Genomic DNA, 20,502 nt, shown 5'->3' with positions numbered 1-20,502 from the left:
GAGGGGCCTCTCGGACAAGCTTGTGTCAACACTGGGAAGGCAACACCTTCCTGTTGGCAGCTCCACGCTCTGTTCACAGCCCCCCACACGCCCTGCGGCGGCTCTGCCAAAGCCGGGGCTCCCGGGGAGCAGCGGGACACGGACCTTGACAGGAACAGATGCTCAACCACAAGAAAGGAACACTCTCCCTGCTTCACTCACAGCACTGTGTGCCTCACTCCGGGCTTTTTAACTGCTCTGGGAGCTGCCTTTCCAACCTAACCCTCCCAGCCCGGCTGAGCAGCAGCTCCAATCCTTCCCAGCTCCTCAGCTCTTTGCTGGCCAGCAAACATCTGCCCATTTCCATCCCCCAGCTGAAATCTCCTTCACCACTTTCAGTGCAAAACCCCTGTTTCACAGCTTCAGTTTGCACCATCTCCTGTAAAAACCTGGCCTTCCATGTCACCACCTGCCTGACACTGGATGCTGCTGGGTGCCAGAAGTGGCCTGATAAAAGCAGCCAGTTCTCAGCAGCACAAGAGCCAAGATAACCCAGGCAAGTGTAAAAGCTGGCGCTGAGGTTTGCTGCTCTGAAGGAGGCTAAAGCTGATGCAGGAAGGAGGGAGAATGTCCATGCAGGCTGTTTGGACAGGGACAGGACAGGACAGCTGAGCCCAGGGCTGGCTCCTCTCCCCCTGCCCTCCACCTTCCTCAGGAGCTGACTTTGATGGAGTGGAGCACCTGATCAAAGGAGAGCAGGAATGAAGGAGGAGACCAAAGACAGAGCTCCAGGGAAAGAATAAATGAGCCTTTGCAAAGACCTGGAGGGAGGAGGAGGAGAGGATGGGCTCTGAGTGGGGCTGTGGAGGGAGGGAGGTGCTGAGCAGGGCAGGCAGGTGTGTCCTCACTGCCAGCAGGAATGCAGCCCTGACAGGCAATGGATCACTCAGGGAAAGGCTGGACAGCTTGCTGCCAGCCCCTCCAGAGGTAACCCGGGGCCTGATGCTTTAGATAAGCCCTTCCTCCTTTGTGGGGATTTCTGCAGGACAAACATCTCCCCCAGCCTGGTGAGCGGGTTTGGGGTCAGGCATTGTGAGCGCCCCAGTGCCCACCCCGAGCTGAGAGCTCAGCCTGTCCTGAGTGCAGCCTCGAGGCACTGCAGGGAAACACTCGGCCTCAGCCGGAATAGAAAGCAATTCTTGAAAGTGCTCTTTGTTTGCCTGAAAAATCCAGGCTGGCATTCAGACTCCTGCTCGGGGTTTCACTCAAAGAAGTTCGGAGCTAAGTGTCAGAATTCAGAGTGAAAGCTGGAAAGTTGGAATATTTCCTTGTGTCAGGGAAAGCACAGGGAAGAAAAAAAAAACACACCCTGCTTAAAAAATTCACGTAGGTTTGCAAAGCCACAAGTCATTAAGCACAGAACAAGCCACCAGTTCTGTGGGCCCCACAAAAACCTTCTGCTCTCCCCTGCTGACGCCGCACTGTGCCCAAAACCTTATTCCCAGCCCACTGACTGTCCTGACTGGGAATGCTGGGACAGACGCCTGTGAAAAAGGCAGTGGATTAAATTATTGTTAGGAAAAAACCCCAGAACCTGTTAATTTCAGCCCACGGTATTTGCAGGAGCAGAGAGATCAAGCCTAGCAAAGAGCCACTTTGTCTCAGTCCCTGAGGAGGCCAATTCAAACTGGAGCAAAAGGAAAAGTTAAACTTCTAACAGCCTCTGAACGACCCCAATCCCTCAGAAAATCAATTCCTGAAGCAACACCTCTATGTGTGTGTTCCTTTTTACTATTATTTTGGTTGAAAGCAGCAAGCTGAGGGTCGGCAGCACAAACCACATCGTAGAGCCCTGTTTGTTTTACCCAGCCCGGGCAGGTCGGGATGTGAGGCTTTAAGGTTTTACAGGCTGCCTGGATTTCCTGTTCTGAGGATCCAAAACCTGAATCCCACCAGGAGGAGGACTGGAAGCAGCATTTTATGCACAGAATGACTGTTTCACTTGCTGCTGGAGGGACAAAAAGAGCTGGTGTTCCAGCTTGGGCCAGCACCTCTGGACTGTCTGTGCATCCCTAAGGGGTGGACACCCACCCAGAACAGCCCCCACCTGTACTGGGCAGACTGGAGGGGAGGCTGGAGGAGGTGCTGAGCAGTTTCTGTGCTGCAGCCAAACGAAGCACGTTCCCAGGCTCTGCAGAGGGCTTAGGGGGATGTCAAGCAGCATCAGCACTGACCTGTGAACAAAGCGCATTCTTGTGGATCTTCTTGTAAATAAGAGCTGGGCAGATGAAACAAATGAGGCTTCCCATGGTCGCACCTGTCAGGCCCAGGACTGTTTCCACTGGGGAAGAAGAGGAAAAGTCAGCAAAGGTTTTTTTTTCCAGGAGTGCCAGAGCAGCAGCACAGGACGGCTGCCAGAGCCCCCGGGCAGGATGGGGTGTGAGTCTGGCCACCTCAGCCAGGAAAACAAATAACAAGAGAGCAGAGCAAGCAGCCAGCCCTTGTTCCCAGCTCCTCACTCACCATTTGGGATCATGATGCCTCCAACCATGGTTCCAAACACAACAGCCAACGTCAGGGCTTTGAACCGGAGCGGGGGCATGTAGCCCCCGGCAGCGAAGGTGCCGTCCTTCTGCTGGGAGGGCAAGGGTGGAGGGGAGAGTTTAGCTCTGCTATCACAGTCCCCAGAGCCTCAGCAATCCCCTCAGCCCCCAGCAATTCCCTCAGCCCCCCAGCAATTCCCTCAGCAATGCTCCCTGCAGCTCCAGCCCATCCCAGCTGTGATCCCCACATTTGTGCCACAGTCCCTGTGCAGGGACTCAGAGAGCAGCACAAGGCCAAGGGCAGGGGGAAGGAGCTCAGGGGTGCAGCAGGAGGGAGAAGTCCCAGGGGAAGAGCTCTGGCTGTGCTAGGGAGAGGTGTTCCCCAACAGCTCTGGGAGCAGGGCCATTCCTGCTGTGCTGTGCCACAGGAGCAGCTCCTCCAGCTGGGAGAGACAGCCCAGGGGAGGATGGGTGCTGCTGGGCAGCTGCTGGAGGAATTCCAGAGACCCTCTGCTTCCCTTCCCATCCCATCCCATCCCATCCCAGCCCATCCCATCCCTCAGGTGGGAGGTGTGGAAGGCAGAAGCCCCAGTGTGCACTGCAGACCCAGCAGGTCCCTGCTCTGCTGCTGCACAGATGGGAAAGGAAGGCAAAGCAACCCCTTCAGAGCCCAGCCAGGCACGGGCTGAGCCCAGGAGAGATCCAAAGCGCTCCCAAGTGCTTCCAGCGCTTCCTCCTCTGCACCCACTGGCTCTCACCAACTGTCTGCCCCCATCCTCAGGCCCTCCCAACGTGAGAAAAGAGCCGGGGGCTTCTCACAGGCAGAAGTGGCAGGATTTAGAGCTATAAATTGCTCAAGTTTTATTTCCTGCCTAAGAGGTTTCTATTTATGCGGACACACAAAGGCCTCAGAACATTCCCACAATCTCTCACTGTTATTTGCTGAATCCCATCGGCGCGCTCCGTGCGCACAATGCACAGAGGAGAACACGCCACTGCCACAAGGGACTCACAGTCTCCAGCAGACAGACCAGCTTCAGTCACAAAGGCTGGCTGAGGAGCTGGCCCTGGGAAAGGTGGAACGTGTGGGAGAGGGCTGGATCCCATATCCCACTGCCCGCCCCCGCAGCGGGCCGGCACCGCAGCCGGGAGGGCTGGAGGAAGGGGACATCGGAACCCAGAGGGGAAAGGGCTGCTCCAGGGCTGCTGACAAAGGTGCTGGGTGAGAATAATGGAGCAGGAACGAGCAGGCACACAAGGAAGCAAAAAGAAATGGAGCTGGGCTGGGCTCCGAGGCCGGGAACACGAGCTCAATGAGTTGGCCAGCAAAAGGAGAGCAGCTGGAGCAGCAGGAAATGAGGAGGCTCCGCTGCTTCCAAAGCCCATTTCTGCCTCTTTCTGAGAGGAAGAACCACCTTGGCTCTGAGCTGTGTAACGTGTCTGTGCCAGAGCTGGAATCCCCAGCAGAGCAGGCAGCAGCAGCCACAGGACATGGGCTTTACACTGGGACTGCAGCCCTAAGGCCCATGGAATTCCTCTGCAGAAAGGACACGAACCTGCAAGTGCCAGGGATTAACCAGTGAGCAGAGCAGGATTTAGAGATGGCCACAGGCCCCTGCTGCACTGAGGATTTTATGGGACTTGAGGCTTTGTCCCTCTGGACAGTGAGTACCTGCCACATGCCATTTTCACCAGAGTCTCACAGAGCCAAGGCAGGTTTGGGGACCAGTCAGAGACCACAGAGTCACAAAAACCCTTCAAAAATCAAGTTCACACTGAGGCAGCCCTGGGATCTTACCTGCTGCTCAAAGAGCAGGGTGTTCAGTGCCTGTCTGCAGGGCAGGATCATCATGGGGAACCCCACGGCCACCGACATCATGAACCCCACGCGGATCATCTCCGTCACCACGTTGGAAGGGAAGTTCATCAGCACGTTCCCAGCAATTGCCTCGGTGTAACTCACATAGCCAAAGAAACCCACCTGGAGAGGGCAGCAGGGCTGAACTCCCAACACTTCACACCTCTCCTCACTCAGGGGCAGGATGGTGACATCCCTGAGGTCACCTCCACGGGCAACCTGCCAGCAGCCCCAGCACCCCAAAACCTGGGACAGGCCATCAATCAAGAGTGGGAACTGCCTAAAAGCAAGTTTCTCATCAACTCCAGGGGTTTTCCTTTGCTTGCTGCCAGCCCATGGATTGTCCCTCTCCAACAGAGGTTGTCACAGCTGCCTGCAGCAGCCTGGTTCATGGGCCAAGGTTCTCCTCAGCAATTATTAACCCAGTTTTATTAACTGCTGCCTTATGAGGCATAACTTCCAACCTCTGGGCAGCTGCCCCTGCTCTAGGCTGGGCCTGGGAAGAGCTGGGCCTCCACTCTGCCTCCACCCAAGGAAATGTGCTACTCTAAAAACTTGGATTCTCCCAGTGCCCCCTGTGCTCTTGGGTTCATCACCTCCCACCTAACTCTGCTTTCAGCACAACTTATCTGTTAGAATAAATACAGATAAGCAGAAACCAGCCCCAGCTGTAGATAAACCCTCATCCCTGTGGCCCCTCCAGATTTCTGGCAAGGGAAGAGAAGGAAAAGTTCCTACCATGATGTAAAAGGTGGTGACCACGTTTAGCGAAGAAGCAAATATGGAGCTCATGATTTTGACAGACGGCTCATCCAAGCTGTCGTAAGTAGGCAAGACCTGACTGTAAAAAGGGTGAAATATTTAATGAAACCTGCAGAAAACAGGAGAAAAACCCCAGTCCCCACCCATTCTCTGCCTCAGCCCAGCAGCAACGAATCCCTGACGCCTTCCCCCTCTGGAGCATAAACACCTGCTGCTATTCCACAATTTACACTGCTAATGCCAAGAGATTTCAGAACACTCATAACTTTTAAGTGTTGCAAAAATATTCCTGCTCTCCCCACCCCACCACGTGGAGTGAAACGTGTGATGTAAACATTTGGGTTCAGAAAGGGTTGCAAAATGAATGACCGCTTGTTCCCGGGGCCGCGGGTGGCGCCGGGCCAGCCCCAGCGCCGCTCGTTATTGTTCTTGGAGCTCTCCGTGCTGATAATTAAAGCAACACAGTGTTTACAGAGGGAAAGCGGGAAGAAGGTTGGAGCATCCCACTGTCTGAAGGAAAAGTTAAACAAACAAACCCCAGAGCAGCGCCTGTCCCACTTCAGCTCGCTGGGAGCGCCAGTTCCCTGGGATTTGGGGTATTTACAGCCTTGGAAAGCTGGGGAATGCTCGGTTTGACATCAGGTGCATATTTTAGCAACTCATTAACCTCTTGTTACTTTAATTCTAGCAGCTACATCCTGGAACTCTCAGGGGAAGGGGGGGAGCGTGCAGGGAGATGGGAAGGGGTATCCCCAGCCCCAGTGGGCACCAAGCCATTCCCAGGAAGTGTGTCAGGCTGAGGCCGAGCAGAAAGATCCTTAACCCTTCATCCCTGAACAGCAGAGGAGGCTGAGCACGTGGGGACACACGTGGGGACACACTCCGGGGCTGGAGGCACCAGCAGGGAGCACCAGGCTTCTCTGGGGGTCTCTATTTGGGATTCCTGCCTGGGAATAAGGAGACTGGCTTCCCAAAGTCTCTGTATTTGGGATTCCTGTCTGGGAGAGAGGAGACTGGCTTCATAAAGTCCTTCTATTTGGGATTCCTCCCTGGGAGAAAGGAGACTGGCTTCATAAAGTCTCTGTATTTGAGATTCCTCTGTGGAAATGAGGAGACTGGCTTCCCTGTGAATCTCTGCCTTTGGGATTCCTTCTTGGGAAAGAGGAGACTGGCTTCATAAAGTCTCTGCATTTGGGATTCCTCCCTGGGAATAAGGAGACTGGCTTCATAAAGTCTCTGTATTTGGGATTCCTCCCTGGGAATAAGGAGACTGGCTTCCCTGGAGTGTCCATTTGGAATTCCTGCCTGGGAATAAGGAGACTGGCTTCCCTGGTAGTCTCCATTTGGGATTCCTCCTTGGGAGAAAGGAGACTGGCTTCCCTGGCAGTCTCCATTTGGGATTCCTCCCAGCCCTCTCTACAGCCACCTCCAGCTACATTCTGCTCTTCAGCCTCCAAGAGAAGGGTCCAGACAAACATTTAGGCTTGGGAAGGTAAAAAAAAGGGAAACAGGGAGTCTCTGCAGTACGTGGGATGGTTAAAAAGGTGATTCAGAGGTCAGCAAAATTAAATTTACCCTATATAGATAAACTACATTTAAAGAGAGGAATAGAATATATAGAGGGCAGGTAAAGAGAGAAAGAGACAGAATACACAGATGGAAATAAAATTTAAAAAAAAAAAAAATATATATATATATATATAAATAGTGCCTGGGCTGGGGACAGTGTATTTTCCTGATGTTTGGAAAAAACACAAAGCTTTAGATTGGGTTTGCCACAAAAGTGCTGCCATGGAGCCCATATTTAGGCACACACAGGTCCAGACCAAACCATTTCCCTGCATTTCCAACTCCCAGGAAAATTGTGCTGGGTACTGCATGGCTTCCATAAGGAAAAAAAATAAAAGGGATTTGTTAACAAGGTAAAGCTGCAAGAGAACACAATTCTCTTTGCCAGTTGTAATGGAGACATTAAACAGCAAGCCTGGAGTGTGCTGGGGTAGGATCTGAGCTGCCAAGAGAGCCAGTAAGTGGGAAATGATGATTTGGATCTTGGAGTGGGTGTAAACACAGCAGTCTGAGCAAATTTTATCTGTCACATTCATTCACTGTTGGCACGAGACCCGTTTGCTGGAACTACACGGGGGGAAGCCCAGCTCTGCCAGGCTTCCAGAGGAGGAGGGTAACTCCAGAGGAGGAGGGTGACTCCAGAGGAGGAGGGTAACTCCAGAGGAGGAGGGTAACTCCAGAGGAGGGTGGCCTTTCCTATTTCCAGGGCTGGATTTACACTGTTCAGAGCTGTCAGGGCTCTGGCCAGGCACGTAGCCCTCACATGCTGTCCTGGTGGAGCAGGGAATGCTGCTGGAAACCTGGAACAGCCTGGCCTGCCCTTACCTCCTTCCACTTGGCAGCAGAAACCTTCACATAAACAGGGAACTGGAAAGGTGGAAACCTGGAACAGCCTGGCCTGCCCTCACCTCCTTCCACTTGGCAGCAGAAATCCTCACAAAAACAGGGAACTGGAGAGGTGGAAACAGCCTGGCCTGCTCTCACCTCCTCCCATGTGCCACTAAACCCAGGGAACTGGAAATGCAGGAACAACCCTCCAAAGCCAAATGTGTGATCTTCAGAGTGTTCTCCAGGAAATTTGGGGAAGCAGAGCAGCCCCCAGCATTCACCACCCAGGGTCACACAGCTTTTCCTGGTGCTCCAGCACTCCCTTCAAGAACCAGGGGAATTTCATCCCTCCTGCAGCTGCACCAGAAGCTCCTGAGGAGCTGTTTGGCTCTCAAGTTGCTCCATTACAAGAATTCCCAGGTGAAATGGAATAACAAAAGGGTCTGGGTAACAAAAGGGTCACGACTGAATGAGAGGCTGAACTTCATCGAGCTGTAAAATACTCTCATGAAAACAAACCAGCAAAGCAGATGGTATCTATCCCTTGCAGATCCTCCTGACCCTGTGCCCTCACACAAACTCGGGGCTGGGAAGGGCAGGTACTTACGACTGGCAGGCAAAAGACATTCCAAAGATGGGGATGCAGCGGAAAATGCCCTCCCAGCGCATGTAACTCACTCGCTGCAGCCACTGCCCGCTGAAGAGCCCGTGGTTGAAGGAGGACACCACAACCTGCAGCCAGGACACAGAGCAGGGCTGAGAGCCAGCCCCAAACGGCTCCACAGCAGCAGCAGTGCTGGGATAAGGGGCAGCGTGTGACAGCTCTGCCTGGAGCAGCCTGAGCTGCCCCCACAGCCCCATCCCAACCCCCTGCAGCTCCCAGGGCCACCAAGGACCCCAGGAAACATTTCAGGGGATCTGTGACATTCCCCCCCACCTTGTCTGATGCCATCAAACATCACAGCACACATCAACGTGGGACAATTTCCACTGACGCATTAACTGTGAGAATTATTGCTCAAAGCACTTTTTAAATGTGTTTTTTAAAATGTGTTTTTAAACCCAAACAGGAAGCACCGTTGGCCTTACAGAATCCTGTTCAGCAAAGAGACAAAGGGTCCTAAACCAGGATCCCACCTGCTGCTCCAGAGCCATTTAACAACACAGGAAAAACTTTATGGAAAGGGGGAGGAGCTGAGGCCAGGGAGCTCCCTTGCCATGGACACAAGAACTGGCAGGAGTTGGGTTGCACAGGAAGCAGAAGGTAAATATGTCTGAATGTCTGTTTATAATATCCTCGGATGGGGTTTCTAATCCCCAGAGATGTTTCAGTGCAGCCAACTCTTGGGAGTGTTGTGGTTCCTTAAAGGCACAGCTCCTGGGAGGTGTGACCCTGCACAGAAAAGTTACATGGAAAGAATTCCCACATCTCCCTTTTCTTCCAGTCCTGAAATTTGGGTGAGACAGGGCTGGGGCTCCACGAGGCAATCGCAGGAGCATCTGGGGGGTGAGACTGGTCATTAAAAAGGAGCAGAAAGCAGGAAAATGGGATCCCCATTCCTGGTGTCTGTACCCACCACGAACATGAAGACGCTGTAGAAGATGAGAGCCATGGCACTGAAGGACTGGATGGAGGCCATCATGTTCCTCTGGAGGCTCAGGGGAAGGACAATGCACAGGGACACGGCGATGAGCAGCACAATGCGGAACGCGCCCGACACCTGCGCGACAGAGCTGCATCAGCACCTGAGCAGGGAGGACACCCAGCACACCCACCCCAGCAGCAAACCCACCACAGGCCATCCTCCCAGTGAAAAGCAACTTTAAACTGTCAAATTCTGTGTCTGGAGGTGCTGCAAGCTCGGTGCTGTCTGTGCTGAGCTCAGACAGTCACTGGGTGCCACTGTTGCTCTGCAGTGTGTGACAGGTCCAAGCTGGAAGAATTTAGGGGGTGGTTGGGGGGGTTAAATGTTAATCCAGCACAAGCTATTTAGGTATTTTCATGCAATTAAATAAAACCTAAATTTACTTGGGGAGACGAGAAATTGAAAGTGTTGAAAACTCCAATCCAGAAAATTAATCAAAGCCTCACACTGGTATTTATTATAGCAGAACACTCTGGAATGCTTGGAAATATTTAATACCTAATTTGGCTGCAGCCTCAACGCATCTTTTTTAACTTCACAGTCCCTTAATCTGACTTAGGAGCATCAGGCAGCACAGATAACACTCTACCAAAAATCCTTTTGCTTCCCTGCACGGCCCTCGTGCCGGCTCTGAGGAGCACCTCTTGCCTCTGAGCATCCTGAGCCAGCAGCAGGCTCATCACACGGCTGAGGAGGCAGGAACACAGAGACTTTGGCCACAAAAACAGCCAAGGACAGGACAAAAATCCCTCCTGAGCTACAGGGAGGAGAGCTCAGGCAGAGGAACTGCCTGTCACTATCCACTGGGGCAGGAATTAAGGCAGGAAGCATTATCTCCCCCAGGAATCTGCTCCAGAATTAATAAGGGACCAAGTTAAAAAGAATTCCTTTGATGGAAATGCCTTATTGGAGTTTTACACAGCTGATTGTTTGCCATATGTCTGAGCCTCCCAGACTTCCCTGAGCTGCAGGGTCTGTGCACGAGGATCTCTCCATGAGGGGACCCCACAAAGCCCAGGGGGAGCTGAGCACACCCCACAGCAGGAGCTCTGCTGCAGCCAGGGAACACAGAGCAGTGCAGGAGTGATTTATTCACCTGGAATCCGAGCATCTGGGCAAAGAAGTTGGAGCCCAAATCGCCGATGACGACGTAGAAAGCGATGCAAGTGCCCAGCATCAGCCCAATCATGCTGCAAGCACAAACAGGGATGGGTTAGGAGGGCCACACATCCATCCTCAGCGTTGGGAAGAGCAGGACAACCCCTCTGCACTCCATCCCCACAAAACAGCCACCAGAGAACCTCCCTCCACACCAAACACTCAGCTCTGCCCACAACAGGGTGTAACTCCTGTTGGGAGCCATGGGAAAAAAAAAAAAACCCAAGGAAAACTAATCTTGGAGATGAAAAGAACTCCTTGAACTCCTGGAAAAATTCAAAATAATCAGCACGAGGCTCTCAGAGCCCCACACCCACAGCAGCACCCTGCCATGAGAGTCTCAATATCCAGTGGGCTCTCCAACATTTCCCCACACAATGGACCACACTTTAATGAAAAGATTGTCCATGAACTGCTTCTCCTCCCACTCCTGGACCACTTTCCTTCCCAGTTCCAATTATAGAACATCCCTGTGGCAATTACAGCCTCTGCTTGCATGGACAAGAAACATCTGAGGAATATTCTGTGTATTTTTAGTGCTGTGCAGAAGTTTGCAGCTGGGAAGAGCAAAGGACCCTGCACCACTGCCAGCCCTGGGCTCAACATGCCTGGAAAAGAATCCCTGCTGGAAAAAGCAAGGATCTGAGGATTGTGCCATCACCTGACATCTGCACTGGGTCATGGGAGGAAGCAGAGATGGAGGCAGGATTCCCCCTGAAGGCATCTCTCAGGGAAGGGAGCACAGAGGGCAGGAGCAGAGCAGATCCCAGGATCCAAACACTCCCTCCCACCAACACAACAGCAGGGATGTCACCCCTGGAGAGCTGCCACGAGTGACAGGGCTGTGATTTCACAGCAGAGCAGGAGAGGAGCTCATCCCCCAGCACCTTCTGTGCTCCCAGAGCCTGGGCAGGATGGAGGTGCCACCTGTGAGCTGTGCTCAGGGCATCTCAGCCTCCCAAGGAATTCCAGGAGGCAGCAGGGGAAGGAAGGAAGGAAGGAGAGCACAGCAAGGCTCAGAAAAGTTTTCACCAAAGACACACAAACTGTTCACACTTGGAATCAGAGGCTGATTTACCTTGTTTCCACCAACATTTTTCCTGCTTTTCCATAGGCATGAAATGCTGGCATAAAAGGGGAAAAAGAGTGGAAGTTAGTCAAAGAAAGGTCCAGAACAGGGCAAGATGTCAGTTCACAATTAGACACTCACAGTGACACAGGGCAGTGCAGCAGGAACCCACCACTGGTATTTTGGGGCTGTTTCCCTCACCCTCCCACTTTCTTTTTCAGCCTTTCCCTTTGGAAACTGAAAACCACATAAGACAGGAACAGGGATGAGGGAAAGCCAGCAAGCAGGTTCTTTTTTTTTTTCTATTTAAAACCAGAAGTGGTGTGAAGCAGCAGCCACACATGGCAGCCATTAAAGGCAATGGGAGAGAAAATATTCCTGTACAAGATTGTGTGTGGCAAAAGTTAAAGTGGTGCAGAATTCCAGTCCAAGTCCCCTTTTTATTTTTATCTTCCCCCTCGAACTGGGCCGCCCGACATCGCTGGCTGGGAGAGCTGAGCTGGTGCCCAGAACGTTCAATCCCATTCCCAGAATACCCAGTGCTCCCAACCCACACCAAAGGGCTGCTGCCAAGGCTTTGCTTTCCCCCCTCCCATCCTTGGGTTGGAGCAGAAAATGCTCAGTAGTCCTCAAATCATTGGGTTTTCTCTCAAAAAAGACAATGCCAAGAAAACTTTACTTCTATTTTTAGCTCTTACTGGGCAGAATGGGAATGGGGAGTTCTGGTGCCAAACCCAGACCACAGTGCCCAAATCTGCCAGTGAGGTCCAGCATGAACCCACCACCCTGGAGTCCCCTCTGCCTTCTCAAAGCACAGCCCAACATTCCCAGTGCCCGCCAGAAAACAAACCCAAACCCTTTCTGGAAGCTTCTTCTGCTATTTTAAATATTAGCTTCAACTCTTGATTTCCTTGGACTCTACTCGAGCTAAAAATTCAGGAAACGAGATGTTCTCCCACAGAATGAGCAAAAGGCACGGCAGGGACCCACAGCCTGGAGCAGGGATGTGGGGGAGCACCCAAAATAGCTGCTGGATCAGTGACAGGGCAGTGGGACAGCCGCCACCAGGCACCGTGCCCGGGCACAGGGAGCGGCCGCTCCGCTCCGGCCTCCTCTGGGAATTCACAACCATGAGGGAAAAGGCAACAGCCCTGGGGGGTCAGGCCCACAGACAAAGGGTCTGGGAGGAGAGAGAGGGGCCAGCAAGAAGCAAATATCCCTCCTGGGGATGGGTCAGTAACAGGCTGAGTTGGGGGTGGGGGGATGGAGGAATGGAGCTGCTGATCCTTCCAGAGCACATTCCAGCCCCTGGACAGGGACCAGCCCTGGGTGATGCTGGAACCTGCCTGTTTGGAATTGATGTTCAATGAGAACAAGCCTCCAAACACTGTGGGCAGGTGTCCCCACCTGGGGACTATGTAAATTGGGATTCTTTATCTTCTCCAGGAGGTGATGACTGTAAAATGAACGGTACAGTCAAATCCTTGGAATGGGATGTTGGAATGCCCCCGAGCTGGGCAGAGCTTGCTCAGTACCCAGAGAAGCTTTTAAACCCAGTGTGGTTCCTGAGACAGAGCTTCAGCCCCTTGCCCTGCAGGGCTGAGCTGCCCAGCACAGCCCCAGCACATCCCCAGTGCTGCTGGAAGGGGAGGGATTCACTCATGTCCTGGATAAAACCCATCTGGGAACTGCCTCCTGCTTCCTCCTCACCCACACATCTCCCTGAGCCCTTCCCCTCCCGGCAGCCAGCGCCAGCCCCAGCCTGGGTCACCCTTTGTGCCGGGGCCGTGGCTGCCGGTGTTCCTCCGGAAGGCACTGCCTGCCTGCAGGGAATGTGCACAACTTCCCTGCGCTGCCAAAGCCTCCCAGGAGTGCCCCCAGATGTCCCCGTGCCCAGCCTGTGGGGACAAAGGGGGTCTGTGTGGAGCTGCCCGACCTCGGAGCATTGGGATGCGGCGTGGGAGCGCTCCCGGCCCGTGGCTCCTCTCCCAGGGCACCGGGAGCGGGCACAGGCTGCCAGGAGGAAGCTGGGAAGCATCACTGGCCCTCTCTGTATTGCAGCCCCTTGGCTCTGGGGTGTGCTGAGGATCCCTCCTTCCCGGGCCACGCTCCAAGGCGCAGGGGACTCTGTGTGCTCCGGGAAGCAGCGCACAAAGGCGTCTTGTGAGGGGCAGGGAGCGGCGGCACCGGCAGCTGGGCCGGGCGCTCCGGAGGCTCCCCCTTCCCTCTGGCACCAAAACAACCTCCCAGACCATGGAGCTCCTCCATCTTTTCCGTTTCTAGCAGATACAAGTCGGCAGAAGCCGGGATGTGCTTCCTCGGGCACTCTGAGGGAGGAGCAAACCCATCTGTCAGCAGCTGGTGCGAGCCCTTGTGCCAGGGCAGCGCCAAACAGCCTCCCACAGAAAAGTAAGGCAGAACAACTTTTCCTGCTGCTTCATATGCCAAGGGCAAGACTGGAACCCAAACACCTCCTCCTGCTCCCCAAGTCAGTCAGAATCCCAAGACAGGCCACGAGCAGAGGCCAATCCTGGCGCCAGCACTGAGCTCTGAGGGCGGCCAGGCTCTGCCAAAACCCACCCAGGAATCTTCCAGATGTTTTTATTTTCTCAGCCCTTTGGAACCTCGCTCTGTTTCCCCTCTGATGAGCCATAAAGAAGCTCCCAGCTCAGATCCAGGCAGCCCAGCTCTGTGCCAGACTGGCAGGACCCGCTGTCCCGGCAGCGCTGGGTGGGGAACTCGTGCCCAGACCCATAATTAATTCATCCCAGACCCACAATTCATCCCAGATGGCTCCCGGGAGCTGGGTTTGGATCATCTCCTCCCCTGCCCCGCGGAGTCAAAACAACTCAGCACCCACTAACAGGGCTGTGGGGAGCAGGATCCAACCCCAGCACTGCCCCGAGGGAGAGGCCGAGGCAGAACAAGGAGAACTGGGAATGCAGCAAGAAAATATTTGTTGTTCCAACAGCACTATTGAGGAAACGCAAACTGGGAGGCCGAGGTCACAGCGCTGCTGGGAGAGCAGGAGGGCTGGGAAGCAGCACTGGAGCTGGGATCTCACCAAGGCCGGGGTAGGTCCTGCGCTTGCTGAGGTTGGCCGACTTCACCAGGAACATGCAGGACTGGTGAGTCATCCACGAGCAGAAGATCAGCAGCACAGCTCCCAGGAGGATCCCACACTGCAACGGCAAGAGACCAGCAGGAGATGGGGGGTCAGGCCCCCCCCACACCCCAGCCACCCTCCCTCAGCATCCCCAGCTCCCCCAGTGTGTTCCAGCTGCATTTTTCCCTCTTTCAGGAATTTTTGTCCCCTCCTACCAGCTCCATATCGCTCTCTCCATGGCACAAGGACACGTGGAACACACCACAGCTAACAGCTGTGCCAGTCCAAGCACCAGGACTGAACTGGGAGCAGCTTGTGGAGTAGAATTCTCATCCTGACTCATCCCCAGACAGCTCCCAGCAGGTTCAGGGAGCACAGACAGACCCCGAGGTGATTTATCAACAACCATGTGGCTTCACAAACTCCTCACCCAGCTCCTGCCTTGCTGCCTGCCCTGTCCCCAGGGCTGGGAACCACAGGGCACCAGGCAGGTGCCTTGGAACCAGCCCAGATCCCAGGGACGGCTGTGGGGGCACAGCAAGAGTTTGGAAAAGCCTCCAAATTAGGGATAAATCCTTTGATTTAATCTTTCCCTTCTCATTACAAGACAGGCAGAAAGGATCAGTTGAAGACCACAGGACAGGGAAAAAAAACAGAGTTTGGTGCAGAAGTTTTGAGTTGGAGACTTCATGACTAAGAAAAACCAGTTCCAAAACTTCCAGTGTTTGGAACACACGATGCCCCATCTGGGTCTGAAGTGTTTCCTTTGCTGATTTTCCTTTCCAGCCAGGGAACCACCCCCCAGATTCGGACCAGAAGGGCAGAGGCGGCTTCTGCCCGGCTCCCCCGGCCGTGGAGGAGCTCGCAGGGGCTGCCAAGGGCAGGGACCGACACCCCCGTCCCGGCCCGGGGAACACCGGCAGGACCCCGCTCGGACACAGCGCCCCGGCGGGCGGCCCCTCACCTGTCGGAAGCAGAAAGGCACGGTGAGCACGCTCACCCCCACGATGCTGTTCACCACGTTCATGATCAGGCCCCAGTTGGAACCCGCCGCTGCCGCCGCCATGGCCCGCGGCGGAGGATCCCCGCGGCGGGGGACCCGGTTTGTGGCGCCTGGTGCCCCCGGTGTCCCTCAGCCGGCCGTGCCCGCCATGGCCCCACCGGGCCCGCCCCGACCCGGCACCGGCCACAGCGGCACTTCCGGCTTCCGCCGCCGCCGCAGGAAGTGACGTGTCCGCGCGGCGGCGCGGGGACGCTCCTGCCGCCTTGGAGGCCTCGACTCGCTGGTGGTGGAGGACAAAGAGGGGTCCCCATGGCTGGGGGCATCCCCGGGGAGCTCAGCACGGCCGGGAAGGTGCGGGAATGCACCAGAACACAAATCCATGCAGATCCATGCGTGGAAAAGCACGGAGATGGGCGTGCGCGTGCCTTTACATGCGTGTGTGCATACATGTACGTGACCACACATCTTGCGACAGCGCTGCCACCCCAGCGGGGGTCCTCGGCGTGATGGCGGCCTCAGAAAAGCCCCTCGAGGGCAGCCCATCACCCCCGGCATCCCCTCCCGCCTGCACATCTGGGCACGCATCCAGCTGTGCACACACATCTGCTCCCCATCCCAACCTGAGCCACCCCCAGCTCCGCTGTGGACGAACCCCCCGCATCCCTGAGGATGAAGGAAAAAGAAGGGAAGATGTGTGGGGGCTCTGGAAGGGTCCCCCGAGGCCAGGCGTGGCGGCAGCTCCGAGTGGCACACGCCAAGGGCACGTTCCAGGCGGGACGGGAACGGAACGCGGCGCTCGTATAATTTGCAGCAATTGCGATGGGAAACCGCAGGAATTCGCTCTACAAAAGGTTTGCAGGGAGGTGAACAGGCGGCCTAATTCCCTCCAGGTGCGGCGGGATCGGTAGCTCTGGCGGCGTTTTCCTGGCTCCTGTGCTGGAGCGGTGGCTCCTGTGTCCGTGTGTGTCCTTGGGTGGGATGAAGGATCCCCTCGGGAATGTCATCCAGTAAAAGGGCTCTGGTGGCTTCTCCATGTCCGAGTGGGTGCTGAGGCCTTGGGAAATGTGCAGAGCCAGCCAGGAGTCCCTGTGACACGGGATGGGGACACCAGGGAGCCACCTCAGCTCTGCCACCCTCCTGTTTCCCAGCCCTGGGACTCGTCCGTGCCCATCCCTATGGAATGGGATTTGCTGCAGCTCCGAACATCCCAAATCCTGCCTCCAGCAGGAGCCAGGCTCTGTCCCAGCAGCACCAGGGCAGTTTCCATCACAAACCTGCCGAGAGCAAGAATTCTCTAGAAAGCCCCAAGCACTCTGAAGGGCCAGGCAGCAGCACAAGGGACCCCGACCCTGCTCTGCCGGTTGGGGAGCAGCAAAGGGCCCTGCTGGGTTTGGGAGCCAGCAGCAGGATCCCACCACAGGATCCACTGGGAATCCCAGGGAGCTCAGAGCCCTTCCCAGTCCTGCCCCATGGCCCAGATTCCTCCCGCCGGATTTGGAGCCACGGAGAACAAGCAGCCCCAGAGGATGCCAGAGCCACAATTACTGTAATTAGAAATGGGGGCTCAGGGCTGGCTGATCCCGCAGGGATGCTGCAATGCTTTATGGAAGTACAAATCGCTCAGGACATCCAGGGGCCACTGATGTGTCCGATGCTGCTCCGCAGGGATGTGCACACGTGTGCTGGCACACGCTGGGCTGAGCTGAGCCAGATTCCCAGCTCCCACGGGTGATGGTGTTGCAGGAAAACAGCTGGGTCCATCTCTGCTCACACTCATCCCACTCTTGTTCAGGAATTCGCCTCAGGGGCCTCCATGAACCCCCCATGGCACGGGATGCTCTTCCCTGGAACCACGGGAGCATCCCTGCACTCCCTTCTTGGGGGACACAGCGCAGGGTCCACGGGGAATGGGCAGGGATGGGAATCCCCTCTCCAGACCTGGGGCAAGCCCACCCACACCCCACCACATGTCCCCCCTTCACCCAGGGACCAGCACCCAGCACCCAGGGCCACCCTGCTCCCAACAGCTGGTCCCAGCGACAGATGCCTGGCAGATCGCAGGAACCACCCAGCAGGGATTGAAAAACATAAATTAAAACAAATTGCAGTTTTATATTGCAAATAAGGGCAGTTTGATGGGTTTTATTGCAGAACAACCATTAATGAAGTGCAGTTTCAGGCACCTTAATTGCTCAGGGACCAAAGTTCAGTCCGTATCTCCAGCACGGGCTGGGAGCCGCTGCGTGTCCCATGAGGGCCTGGCAGGTTGGGAATGGGATCGGGAATGAATTTATGGGCACGATGAGGAGGATGGAGGCAAGGGGCCGAACCCACCTGGGGGGGTTAAAGCAGAGTGGGACAAATAGCACAGCCTGTGCTGGAGGGAGGCGTGAGGCCTTGGTGTCCCCTCCACGGTGTCACCCCAGTGTCAGCCATGGGACCCCACAGTGGGTACTCACCATGGGACGGATTTTGGGATGGGCACGGTGGTGCTGGGCCAGGGGCTGGGCAGGAGCGATGCACAGCCAAGGCCGTGGGGGGCCCCGGGAAGCCCTCAGAACAAAGCACGCGTGGGTGTGCAAGGCACAGAGGGGCGTGCAGGTGGGCACAGCACCGGGGACACAACCACGGGGAATCCACGCACACTCCGGACACGATCGCGCCCGCCCCACGCCAGCCCCGGCACCGTCACACACCGACACGCTTCCCACCTGCATGTACCCACGCACAGCACGGGCACCGAGCTGTACCGACCTTACCGAGCCGTACGGAGTCGTACCGGACCTTACCGAGCCGTACCGGACCTTACCGAGCCGTACCGGACCTTACCGAGCCGCACGGGTCCGGTGCGCTGCCCCCGCGCGCGCCCATTCATTCACCCACGCGCCGTGGGAACGAGCCGCGCGCGCCACGGGCGGGAAGCGCAGCCCCGCGTTGGCCCCGCCCCTCCCCGCGCGCATGAATGAGCGCGCCCCGCCCAGCTCCATATTAGGTCATCCGGCTCTGCTTATAGGCGGGGTCTGGTCGGGCTGTCCCGCCCTCTCGCTCCGCCAATCAGAGCAGCGCGCCGGGCCCCCCGCCGGGCTCCGGCCTTTGTTTGTGGAGGGCTCCGGGGCCAATGGGAGCGCGGGACGGGGGGCGCTGGGCCAATGGGAGCGCGGGGCTGGGGGCGCTGGGCCAATGGGAGCGCGGGGGGGGCGCGGGGAGGAGCGCGGGGCACGGCCCGGCCCGGCCACGTGCGCGCGGAGCCGCTTCCGCGGGGACCGGGGATAGCGAGGGGACCGGGGGGACCCCTGCGCCACCGGACCGTGTTCCAGCAGTGCCAAGGACGCGTGCCTGTCCATACGCTATCGCTGCCGGTTCTCGGTGCCGCCAACGGCTCGGCGCCTTCCTGCTCCGGTAGACCCCGGGGAACCCCGATGGAGCGGCCCCAGCCCCGGCTGCAAACCTCGGGTGTTGTCCGGGGTGTGTTGAGGGTCGGGGCTGGCCCTGACAGGCGGAGGTGGCAGCAAGGTTATTTTGTACTTGTGTGCCTGTGGCCCCACTCGCCTGTTATTGCCGGGACTGGGGTGGGGGGCATCGTGCTGGTGGCCCTGGGTGCAAATCCCAACTGCTGCAGCTCCCATGCAGATGGAGCTGCATCAGACATGGGGTGGGACAGAGCCATGGGCAGATCTGTGTGCTGGGACAGGGCTGTGCCCATCACCAACTCCACTGGAGCCTCCCAAGGGATCCCAGAAAGGACCACCAGGAAATCCCATCCTGTGTCAGAGCTGTGTCTGGGATCTGTTGTCCCCTTCTTGGCTGTGGGAAATATCCTTGTTCCCAGCACCAGGCCAGCCACATGCCCGTGCCATGCCCGCGCTCATGGCAAAGCAGTGGCACTCCCAGCCCAGCGGCAGGAGGACGAGCTCTTTGCTGGGAAGGTGAAGGTCACAGTCGCTTTCTCCATCACAGGCAGCTCCCAGCCCCATGTTTGTCCCTCCGGTGCTCCAGGACACCGTGACAGCCACATCAGTGTCACACCGGCCATGGCACTGACATTCCCAACTGTGAGCCGTGGTGGTGGCTGCTGATGGCCAGGCCAGGGGGTGCTGACTCTGCTGTTGGTTTGCTCCTCATCCCCCTCCCCGCATCTCCCATCACCACCCCACAGCTCTGGTTCCATCCCCCCATCCAGCCAGGCCTTCCTACGGCACTGCCAAACCCCGGCAGCATCACCGAGCTGGGGCAGGGGCACATCCACGGTGTCACCCGATGGCCGGGACAGTGGCCAGCCCAGGCCCGCCTCGCCACGCTCTCCGGCAGGCAGGGAAGCACCGGTGCATCTCCCGGGGCTGGGGAGAGAACAAAGGAGGGCAGCTGCAGCGGAGGGAGCGGCGCTGCCGGATGCGCTGCAGCGCGGATAATCCGCCCCGGCACAGCCTCGGAGCACCGGCAGCTCCGGCTGCGGGGAGCGGCCGCTCGGCCCGAGGTGTGAGGGCTGTGCAGGGTTGGGAGGGGGCTCATCGAGCTCCCCACGCAGCCCCATCCCGGATCCTCGCACCGTGCCCCCCGTTCCATCCCGCCCCGTGGCCCCGGCTAATGCCGCGCCATAAAGGACCCGACTTACATTAACGACTTTTGTCACCAAAGTCATTAACATAATAGGGCTTCCACATCAAAATTGAATATTAATGCTCCGCCGGCTGCGGAGGGAGGCGGATAATTGCTCTAATACATTTTCCAGTCGGATTTTCGCATCGCGGCAGCAATTGCATTAGCAAACCCGATTATTCCCACGGCCGGTACAATGGGATGGTTAATGGGAGTTAAGTTCCTGCCTTTTTCCTCGGACCCCCGAGCGGCTGCGGCTCTGTGCCCCCCACTGTCCCCACCCGCGGGGGGCACAGGGCAGGGGGCGACATCCCTGAGCTGGGAGCGGAGGGGACAGGGATGGAGCCACCTTGTCCCTCCGCGCCGGCAAACACAACCCTTGGAC

The 20,502-nt window shown here is 56.6% G+C and overlaps 1 protein-coding gene across 1 annotated transcript in view; it reads right to left on the bottom strand.

Annotated features, from left to right (window-relative positions):
- Positions 1 to 15,695, bottom strand: part of SLC38A10 (solute carrier family 38 member 10) — a 31,026-nt gene extending 15,331 nt beyond the window's left edge. Inside the window, exons 1-10 of the mRNA XM_033076777.2 lie at positions 15,483 to 15,695; positions 14,477 to 14,594; positions 11,422 to 11,467; positions 10,282 to 10,375; positions 9,117 to 9,260; positions 8,147 to 8,271; positions 5,119 to 5,221; positions 4,321 to 4,503; positions 2,503 to 2,614; positions 2,214 to 2,320 (exon numbers count right to left, since the gene is read on the bottom strand). Coding sequence (XP_032932668.1) covers positions 2,214 to 2,320; positions 2,503 to 2,614; positions 4,321 to 4,503; positions 5,119 to 5,221; positions 8,147 to 8,271; positions 9,117 to 9,260; positions 10,282 to 10,375; positions 11,422 to 11,467; positions 14,477 to 14,594; positions 15,483 to 15,584 — 1,134 coding nt within the window. The 5' untranslated portion in view covers positions 15,585 to 15,695. The remainder of the gene's footprint in view (positions 1 to 2,213; positions 2,321 to 2,502; positions 2,615 to 4,320; positions 4,504 to 5,118; positions 5,222 to 8,146; positions 8,272 to 9,116; positions 9,261 to 10,281; positions 10,376 to 11,421; positions 11,468 to 14,476; positions 14,595 to 15,482) is intronic.
- Between the last annotated feature and the right edge of the window lie 4,807 nt (positions 15,696 to 20,502).

This window comes from Catharus ustulatus, chromosome 20 (assembly GCF_009819885.2).
Source record: "Catharus ustulatus isolate bCatUst1 chromosome 20, bCatUst1.pri.v2, whole genome shotgun sequence".
NCBI classification, from domain to species: Eukaryota; Metazoa; Chordata; class Aves; order Passeriformes; family Turdidae; genus Catharus; species Catharus ustulatus.
The sequence above is the reverse complement of the archived record's forward strand: the minus strand, read 5'-3'. Positions and strand labels throughout refer to the sequence as shown.